This window comes from Poecile atricapillus, chromosome Z (assembly GCF_030490865.1).
Source record: "Poecile atricapillus isolate bPoeAtr1 chromosome Z, bPoeAtr1.hap1, whole genome shotgun sequence".
In the NCBI taxonomy this organism is placed as follows: Eukaryota; Metazoa; Chordata; class Aves; order Passeriformes; family Paridae; genus Poecile; species Poecile atricapillus.
The window spans coordinates 107,219,468-107,230,363 of record NC_081289.1 but is presented as its reverse complement, the minus strand read 5'-3'; the positions used below and the strand labels follow the sequence as shown (position 1 = coordinate 107,230,363).

Here is a 10,896-nt window from a genome sequence, read left to right as displayed (position 1 = left end):
TTCTATGTATTGATGAGATCCTCTCTCAGTCTTCTCCAGACTAAACAGGCCCAGCTCCTGCAGTCCCTTCTCATGAGAGAGCTGCTCCAGACCCCAAATAGTCTTTGTGTTCCCCCGCTGGACCCTCTTCATTTAGCTCTTTGTCTCTGTTTTACCGAGGAGTCCAGAACTGGGCACAGCACCCCCGATGCGGCCTCACCAGGGCCGAGTAGACGGACAGCACCACCTCCCTCAACCCTCTCCTACATCTTCCCGATGCAGAGATACCACTGGCCCTCCTGGTCACAAGGACACTGCCGGCTGATGGGCAACTTGTCACCCACCAAATGAACCTGTAGCTGGGGAGGCGAGGCCAGTTCTGCTGGCAGCATTCCCCTCGGTTACCCGCGGCTCGACCGCCCGGGGCCGGCGGAGGGGCGGGGCGGGGCGGGCCCGGGCGGATGAGCTCATCCGCGGGCGCCGCGGCCGAGCCGCACGGGCGGCGAGCTGAAGCCGGGCGCGGGCGGGTCGCGACAGCAGCAGCAGCAGCAGCTGCGGGGCCGGGCAGAGGCCGGCGCGTCCCTGTGTGTCCCCGCACACGCCCCGGGAGCCGGCACGCAGGCGGGGCAGTGGCCGCCGCTGTAAGTGTTCCTTCGTTGTCCGTCGCCCCCCCGTTCCCGTGCTTCCGGCCGGGCCCCGCCGCGCTCGGCTGGACGGTCTGGCTTCCCTGTCCCGCAGCATCGTGCGGAAGTGACAAAGCTTTCCGTCCCTGCTTTTCCTTATAAACGAAATGGCTGCACCCAGAGCTTAGGGAGCAGACTGCCCAGCAGCTGAGAGTGTGCGGCCGGCAGTCGCTGCTGTTCTTTTTTCACGCTGCTTGGGTCAGTGGCCTTGTGGGCTTCTGGTGTTCTGGAAGAACTTTAAACGTGGATCTGTTCGACCCTCTCGAAGCTGATTAATGAAATGTTCCATTCATTGGCCTCTTTAACTCTGGAAACATGTAGGTGAAACGCCTGTCTTTGTAAGTGGTGGTGTGTAATTCACCTGAGTGTTTCAGCTTAGTTGTATGTTAGCTCCTTTACTCAGGATAATGCTTAGATTCCAGAGGTCTAGTTAAATGGCTGAGGCAGCTTGCCAGTGTCAACATTTTCTGATTCCAGCCTTAAAGATTTAGCTCTTTGACATTGTAGGTGGTATTAAATTAACAACAGCTGCATTAAGTTGAAAACAGTCATTCTATTTCAGCAGAGCTTTTATTTGGGTGCTTCCTATGTATGAATATCATCAGACATGCATGCTCCGTGTCCTGAAAGTCAGTCACACGCAGCCTCTCCTTGTGTATTTTGAATGGAAATAAAATCCAAGGTAGTTCTGTGCCTCTTTAATGCTGTTCAGCATCTCCATAGAATCACTTACTTTGGAGGGACCACTGAAGATCATCTAGTACCTGTTCAAGCGGGGTTGGGTATAGCAAATTACCCAGGCCCATGTCCACCTTGAAATCATTTTGTAAAATAAAAACTGGAAAATTCTGTTCTTACACAAATGTTGGTCATGGGGTTTGTTTTGTTTTTGTGGGGTTATTGTTTTGTTTTTTCATTTTGGGTTTGGGTGGTGGCTTTTTGGGGATTGTTTTTTTGGTTTGGTTTCTTTTTTTTCTGTGGTTTTTTGTGTTTGTGGGTTTTTTTGTTTTTCGTCACAAATAAAGTAAAGGTGAATTTGGGGGCAGAAAATTGTAAAACACATATTTGGTCTCTAATTATTTTAGGTATTTGGTCATTACTGTAATACAAATAATTATCCATGGAGTAAAAATGAGTTAAGAGCAATATCAGGATACTCTTCCTTTACCAATTTTAAGTTATGTTTCTTTTTTCATCTTGGATGGGTTTTTCTGGGAATTAGTATTTTGGGCGCTGAAGGGGACATCTTTTTTTGGTACTTCTTATTTAAGCTAAAAGATAGAGTTTTCTCTCTTGGCTTATCATTTCAGATTATAGAAATAAATTTCCCTCACTGCTAACTTGCTAGTGTAGTTGGTAAAGTATGTCTTCCATTATGCTCATTATTCCTATGGTTTTCAGACTTAAAAGGAGACTTCTGGAATGGTACCAGTTGTTTTATCAAGGGATATCAGTGATTGAATTAATTTTCACATCAAAGCCTTATTACAAAATGTGCTATTTTTCTTGTGATGCAGTGTGAGGTCTGTAAGTTCTCTAATTTGGATTGCTTTAAGATAGTTTAACATGAGCAAATGTTTTTGTTAGTTTGTTTAACCCTTATTTTCATCTATAGAATCCATTCTTGCCTTAAAAAGCTTAAGATCTCTTAGGTATTTGTCTTATGTGTGTGTTGGAAAAATGTTTGTAATTGCCAAAAATAATGTATACATATTACTTTGTATTTAAGGAGTAAAAGTATTGTTGATACTAATGGTCAAAACTGAGTTCTTCATAAGATCTTAGTGTCTTATATTGTGTGGAAAATGTATAAACCTGGATTCATAAGAAGCTGCCTTAAAAGCAGTTTAAAGGGCCTTAGTTATAAAACTCTTCTAATTATTAAAGAGAATGTTTATCCAAAAGGCATTTTTTTTAATTTTTAAGTTTCTTTAAATGCTAAGTAGATAGCATTGTAGCCTTAATTCCAACACCTGCTTCTTGAAAGCAATTGAATTAGCTTTTTTATACAAATGAAGAAAATCATGCTTGCCTGAAAATGAGGAGAGTCCAAACATGGCTTTGTTTTTCTAATATAAAAAGGTGGTGTTTGAAAGTGTCTGGGTATTGGTCAGTGGCATATATGGAATGTCTGTGTCACTGAAATTCTTCTACACCTTTTGAAGAATACAGTGAGTACATAACAAACAAGTTAGTCTCTGTGCTTCAGAGATCTGCGTTTGCAGATAGGGTAGGATATTAGCTTATGTTACCAGCTCAGGTACACATGCCAGGCTATGTGTTCAAGTGACTGTGGAAATAGCTGTCTCTGCTTACTGTTAATCAAAGCAGATGATTGTGACAGAATTGTCTGCTCGGAGAAATATCTTCAAACAGGCTTAGCTAAGTTGGTAAGGTCATCTGACCATTCTTCGTTTGCTAGAAGACTCAATTTATTTGCATAAATTTCTGTGGAGTTACTTCAGTGGGCTATTATTACACAAACTCATAATAATGAGTTTGTGTAATTTATAATAATAATAATATACATTATTATTATTGCACAAACTCAGGGAATGAATTTGTGTGTGGTTTGAAAAAGAGAGGAGCTGAGATAGAAAAGGGCACCGTCTTAGGGCTTGATGCCTCATACTTGTGTCAACATTTGTGTGTGAGTTTGTGCAGCTCTATTATTGTGCACAATTAAAAATAGTGCTTTGGTTTGTAAGGCATTAACCGGTTTATGTATTCAAATATTTGCAATAATTCCGTGTTGGGAATTTTCCAGGGCTTGGCAGATATCATGTACAGAGCTGTAACTGCTTGGATTGGTTGAAGTCTTGATCTTCTATCTATGGCCTTATCTTTCATTCATTTTTGTTTTCTATGATTTTGGAAATGCACGAAAAGCAACAGCCGCAGTTGTGCTCTGAAACAAGATGTATTTTGTGTAGGCTTCATGTTTTGCGTACACCTTTATGACAAGATTCAGGACTATCTTAGGCAACTGTGTTTTGTGCCTGCCTTTCCCAGTCATGTAAGCTGTGGCAGTCTCACATGTAAGACAGTCCTTCGCTGGCTGGTGTAGCAGGAGTGCAGTGAAATTACATGTGTGCTTGGAAAGGGAGTAGATAATTCAGTGCATTCTTGATAGTGTGTTTCTAGCTTCTGGCACTATACTATGACATCATCTCTAATGACCACGCATCTTCTGTTTTTCAAGGTGGGTTTGTTTGGGTTTTTTTTAAAGTTTATAAGCCTTTCACATGCTTACACATAGTAGTGCCTCTGATGAATGTTTCAGCAAGTTCAGAGGGCTTTCTATTTTTCTCATCCGGATTATTACTGTTAGAGTGGAGTTAGACTGGAGTAGTTAGCTATTAGCATTCAAAATAACTTCTTGGAATAATGAAATATCAATATCAGGTATCATAATGGATCACTCTAATTTTTAATGTGCTTTTACAAGTTTAACTAGACTCCTCTGTATAATAGTTCTCCTCCCCTTCCTGGTTCACCATTTGAAATGGGTATTCTGGGTAGTTCAGCTGTCCCTGATTTTTTTTTTTTCCCCTCATCTTTCACTGTACAGAGTATTTCCAAGTTCTTCCCTATTTATTTATTTCCTTTTTCCTTTTAACTGTAAAACCTGAGACTATGAGTTACAGTGTATTGCCTATCAAAAATAAACTCTTTTTTTTTTTTTTCTGTAGATATTTTTGCAACCTATTTTGCAATCGTGTTTTATGTTGCCTGGAAACTTTTTTTCTCATATTTGCTTTCAGAGACCTGTGTTTCCAATTCAGGCTGATGCTTTTTGTATTGAGTAGAAAACAATGTTATACAACTGTAATTCCCCAAAGGATCATATCTATCCTGTTTCCCATTCTTCATGTCTTTTATGCAACTCTGTTATGTGCTGGTGATCAAGATTGGCTCTATTCATGTTGGCCACCATCTGCTGTTACTGTTTTTTCTTTTGCTAGCATCTGTCTTCTAAAATATTAAAACATATAACCAAATAATTGACTTTCCCTGTAATTCTATTACTTTTATTGCTTACAAAATGTACTTTAAAAGTACATCTAATAAGAAAGATGCATTGAATTTAAAGTCTATCTTTAAAATGTACTAGTACTTTTTTACATCTCGGTGTGTGGAGGAAGTGTGACATGAAATACTGTTTATGAAATTATCACCAGGACTTTGTAGCAGCATTAGAATTTCTAATTTTTTTTTTCATGCCTGGAGTTCAGCTAGTGAACCTCCTTTTCTAAAGGTGAAATGTATTATCTGCACAGAAATGAAAACCAGATCCTCATGAGTGCAATATAGAAAAAAATATTACAGAAGATGATGTTGAATAAGAGATGTATTTAAAAAAAAAAAGATGTCAAAAATAATATATCTTTTCTGTGGTGACTACCTTGATATATGTGTATGTCCTGGGGTGACTAGGACAGTGTAAAATAGTGAAGAACTTACCAAACCAAATCCAAAGAATATTTCTCAGAACAGCATGTGTATGAAGCAGTAGTAAAGCAATAGAAGTAGTAAAAGACGTACTGTTTCCATACACCAAATTCAAATATGCACAGAGAACTTTCAATGTGTACAGGAAGGGTTTTCCTTCAGAAGGTGAGGTAGCATGTTTCCTGTATTATATCAACACCATGATTAGAATTTGTTCTCTTTACCTGTTAAGGACAAATGAAAAGAAATACAGAATGAATGACAAATGTTAGACTGAATTAGTTATATGATTGTACACAGTGTGAGAGTTAAGTTTTTTATACTCTATCTCAATCTCTCCTTACTTTGTCACTAAACATGTGGAAAGAGTTTTTCCTTTATGGGAAAGAATAGTTTCTTTGTTTACCTAGGCTTGACTTGCAAATTTGCATAGCATTGCAGCTTCTATTAATTCTGCTTAGGATTTTGATAGGCCATATTTTAGTACCTGCAGTAGTAGTCATGTTGGAGGGATAATGATACTATGGTTTATTTACATTTTTTTGGAAGACTTGATTGAAGAAGAGACACCATAAAATTATAGTTATTCAAATGCAGTTCAACTCAAATGGTAAATAAAATCCTTATTTACAGCCTGTTCAGTTAAACTCCCCAAATTATCACATATTTATGGAAAGACGTCATAGTCTACACAAAGAAGAGCATGATGTTTACATATTTGATAGTTGCACAGCTACCTTTTTCCTCCTCAAGTATCAGGCATCAAGCCCTAAGATGGTGCCCATTTCTATCTCAGCTCATCTGTTTTTCAAACCGCACACAAATTCATTCCCTGAGTTTGTGTAAAAATAATAATGTATATTATTATTATAAATTACACAAACTCATGAGTTTATGTAATAATAGCCCATTGAAGTAACTCCACAGTTACTCCACTCCGCACCAGTTCCTAGTATCTGTCATTACAACTTTTTTCTTTTGTGAGTGCACACATACTTTCTCTGTATATCATCTCAGTGGTTTAGTCATGTTGGACCAATGAGGGACAGTCTGTGTGTAGATGCTATATTTCAAACAAAGGATCAGTATGTTGTTTTACAACACTGTTGAACTAGCATTACTGATTGAAAGCAAGTGTACAGATGTTACAAATGTAACTATATATATATATATATATATACACACATATAAATAATTTTGTCCTCTTCATGTACATGTTTTGAGAGTAGTAATTTTCAATTTCAAGGTTTCCTGTGTCATTTGTTTCATTGCTACAGAAGTTGTGTGTATGGTCATTCAGTGCCCTGATCTTTTACTTTTTCCTTGATAATAAAAAGGCTGTCTATTTAAGTGTCCACTGTCTTATTTCAGCATCCAAATCAGCGGTTCATTCCTGTCTTTTCTTCTTGAATAAAACTGATAATTTCATTAGGTGGTTGAGGTACAATATTTGATAAGCCAACCAGAGCCTGAAGGAAGAGCAGATACCCATCTTGTCTGGGACACAAACGTTTATCCATGTATTTGAATGTCATAAAATTAGCAGTGCTGTTCATGGCAATGCAACTGTTCATCTCATGTCGAGTTAATTTTTATGTAACATGACTTTGAGCCCAAATGAAACATTAGATTATATTTCTAGCTCCTGATTAGATGACTGTCACAAAAATGCATTGAAATACCTCTTCTCAATTTCTCTGAATTCTGGATAATTTTACGCTGGCTTTTTAATTGTTTGGGTTTTTTATTTTTCCCCACTATAAATGTTATGTGTTTTCAAAAAGTATATCCTTTTACCTTCAAATTTGTCACATAAAAAGCAGGTTAAATAAAACAAGTTTAAAATGCACAACTGTTTTGCAGCTCTATTATTTACTTTAAAAAGAAATCTTGAAAACACATTATGTAAGCACTTCTACAGATTTTGGGCTGATATAAGTCTGAAGTTGGGAGAAGAACAGTTTAAAGGCAGTGTATGTTTATATTCTATACTGACTTGTAATTTTAGAGAGTGAAATTTTTTGCATATATGCTCAGCTGATTTACTGCATAGAGGGGTAACATCACCAACACACAAGAGGGCACACTAAGTCTTCTGGAATATAATTAAAGAAAACATTTTCAATTAGGATAAATTAGTATCTGTAGAGAAAATAATGTAAGCACACTTTAAATGTAGTACTGTTTTTAATGTTGACAAATATTTTGTATGAGTATTTTATCTGTGTACCAGAAAACTTAACTAATCCTATGTTTAAGTCCTTTTGGTTTAATTTAGTAAATATTGTGGAATTCTGTGGTTGAAGATAATTATTGTTGTTTAAAGTGGCTTAAAGAAAAAAAAAAACTTCTGGGCTTTTACTGAAAGTGCAGAGAACACTGTTTCCTGGGAGTATATTTTGGTATACTTATACTTAAAATTGTATATTTCTGTTCTTATTCTTTATTTCCTCATTCCCTTTTCATTCAGTGTTTCCATTCAGTAACAAAAAAAAACCCAAAAACAGCTCTACAGAATACAAAAACCAATCAATTTTTGCAGTTTTAGAAAATTAGTTCAGTGTAGTGCCTTGGAATGCATGGAGGATAATTGTATTTGCAAGACAGCTTAATTTTTTTTTGCTTGTCTTTTCTCCATGCCCCTCTTGGGGAGAGGCTGCCTACATCTGCTGTACACACCCAGTCAGGGCCTGGGGTATAGCAGGTAATCTTTCCTAATTGCCTCATGCCAAGGCTGGCCTCTCCTCCCTACAATTGTGTTTGTAGGATAGTACTCACATTTTATAAAAGGTGTTGGTATTATATTATAAATATTTTCAAATTAAAAATGTGTTTGTGCAAAACAAAGTTTGAATGTTAGTTCAGTGTTGGGTTTTTCCCCACTGTGTCACTTTTTCTTTTCTCTATCACCAATAATTATTTGACCTGCTAGCACTCATGAGCTTTTGGTAGTCAGAAAAAAATCCAGGTTTCAGTCCACAGCATTACACACAAACATCATAGATGCATTGCTCATGTTGCCTGAATTTACTGAGCTATTTACTGCGTGAAAGAGAATCTTCTGATGTGACCTTGTTGCCCTGGTACATTTGCAGAAGTACTGAAAGATGGTTAAAAATTAAAAGGAAGGTTTTTCTCAGCTTGCCTTCATAGCCATGAAAGAGCTGATTCTGACAGGTGGAAAGCCACTGAGGTAGGGAGATACTTGGTATGTTTTTGTGCTTAGTGTGAAACTAGTTTAGGGAACTGTATGGACAGCTCTTACCCTGAGTCTTTCACTTAATGGTAGGAGCTTGATAACATGCCCTGGATTCCTGCAAAAAGAGATATAGCAAGTCTTTGGGGAGTCTGAGTTCCCTTCTGTGCTGACTCTGGGAACTATATAAAAATTGGCTCTGGGCAGTGAAGTCTATGATGAGATGTAAAACTGTGAAATAATGTCACAATGGAGTATCTGTTCTCTTAAGGCACTTAGAAGCAGGCCTGACTGCCTGTCATGGTGAGTGTCACTAAAATGCCAGGGAGAAAACTGTATTTCATCCTCTGACATCTATTTCTTATCTAGAAAGCAAATAGAAAGGACTTAAAAGTGGGCAAAATTGCATGACTTTGGCTCAATGGTCATAGCAAAACAGAGAATGCAGTTCAGTTTAATTTTGTGATGAGTGTCTGCCTATTGTTGCAAAAAATGTCGGTGCATTTTAGTATTTTGTGCCTTTATAGGTATTTACGTACTTTCCAGTGAAAAGACTTTTTGTTCTCTGTAAGGTGCCATTCTGAGTGTTGTGAGTTTCCAGCTACAAAATTGTGATTATATACCTGAAGCATTTAATTATAGATTTAAAAAATCGTCATGGGCAATCTCAAAGGAATACCTGGAATGCACTCCTTGTAAATTGGCTCATTTTCTTGTAAGTGCTGATATGAGCGGTTGTAATGTGGAAAGTATATTAATCTATGGAAAATCATTGTATATAGGAATTTATTACTCTAAAAATTTAAGACCTATGAGGCGATTTAGACTTACTCTTGTTATTTAAAATCTCAGTAGAAATATATCACTATCTTTTGATAGATGCATTTGATTGTTTCTATTGGTTTATAAAAGCTGTCTAGAAATACTTTCATTTGAGTTCTTATCTGAAAAATACAGCCATGGTCCTTGACAGCAAATTCTGAAGCAATCAGATGCCATTCTAGCCTGATGCCATTGTGTGGAGATCCAATCACACTTTAGCTGTACTATTGTAATAAAGGCAGATGGACTTTAAATAGATTTAGAATCAGTGCATTTCAGAAATGGTTGTGAGATTATTTCCTTTCTCTTTTTTTTTATTTTTTCTTTACAGAGTGCAAGAAGTGGAGAAAGTATGATTTTGATATTCTAATCTTATTCAGAATTTTTTTTGGCACTGGGAGGCTGAATATTCTCTTTCTGGAGTCATCATATATCAGAATTTGTGAAACTGTTTTCCAGTAGATGAATATGGAGACACAGCTAGACCCCATGAAGGATGACTTGCCTTTAATGGCAAATACTAGCTACATGCTTGTAAAGCACTATGTATTGGACTTGGATGTGGATTTGAAAAGTAAAGTTATTGAGGGCAGCATAGTTTTGTTCCTTGAGACTGGGAGCCAGTACAGGCAAACCAGCAGTGCTGGCAAAGTCTGCTGCCAGTCACAGTTTGATGAAAGCTGTAAAATGAGGGCATCTGAACCCTGCCATGTTCCTCTGATAAATGTGAGTACCTGTTTATCTAAAACGGAATATAGTGATTTTGCTGTCAGTGGTAAAGAGGAGGAAGCTACTTCTGATGAAAACAGTAACCATAGCAACAGTGAACAGGCTTCTGGGATTTCTAGTTCAAAGGACTGCTCTGACACAGAGAATCATGGAAACAAGGATTTTCTCCTGGTATTGGATTGCTGTGATTTATCTGTGCTAAAGGTTGAAGAGGTAGACGTTGCTGCTGTGTCAGGCACTGAAAAATTTACAAGGTCTGCCAAGCTAACTGGTGCTTCAAAGGAGCTGGAAAATCTCAGGAATCTGATTGTACATGAACTTGTGACTTTACCTGCAGATCACTGGAAGGAACAGCTATACTATTTTACTCACTGTAGCCAGGCACCTGGCTGTGGGGAGCTTCTGTTTAGTACTGGCACCTGGAGCTTGGAGATAAGGAAATCAGGAATTCGGACTCCAGCAGACTTTCCTCATGCAATAAGAATATGGTACAAAACCAAACCAGAAGGGAGATCTGTTACATGGACTACAGACCAGAGTGGCAGGTATGTAACTGTTTGCTAAAAGCCTTGTGTGCAATAATTTTAAAAAGGTGCAAGAATGTAGAATCATATAATTGCTGAGCAACGATGATGAGTACACTCTTCCATAGTTCTCATTTCGTCCTTGGTTTGAATGCTTTTGCTGTCCTGTAGGAGAACAGACAATCTCTGCTTGTGAAACCCTAATGGACTTGAAGATCTCAGGCCTGTCTTAGTGATTGTGTTTGCTCTTAGAGTAAATAACTTGTGTGTATTTCAATAAGTGTATGCAATGAATGGGGAATTATCATTTAGGGAAAGAAAAGCTATAAATGACAAATTACTTTGTGCTCTTTTTCCTTCCTGGCTTACACAGCATAAAGTTCAATATACATAACATTTAATAGAATTACTTAATATTTAGTCCTTTATCAATATCATAATCAGCTTAGAAATAGTCTTTTCCTGTTTAGTCTCTCATAATCAACTTCCAAAATCTCCATCTGTAATGTTA

The 10,896-nt window shown here is 37.7% G+C and overlaps 1 protein-coding gene across 3 annotated transcripts in view; it reads left to right on the top strand.

Moving 5' to 3' along the window:
• Positions 1–439: 439 nt before the first annotated feature.
• AOPEP (aminopeptidase O (putative)) overlaps positions 440–10,896 on the top strand; it is a 197,412-nt gene continuing 186,955 nt past the window's right edge. For 2 of the 3 annotated variants that reach the window (XM_058826407.1, XM_058826405.1), the window contains exons 1-2: positions 440–620; positions 9,464–10,406. In XM_058826407.1, the coding sequence (XP_058682390.1) occupies positions 9,595–10,406 (812 nt within the window). In that variant the 5' untranslated portion in view covers positions 440–620; positions 9,464–9,594. Of the gene's footprint in view, positions 621–783; positions 980–9,463; positions 10,407–10,896 lie in introns of all 3 variants that reach the window. The other variant, XM_058826406.1, reaches the window with a different exon arrangement.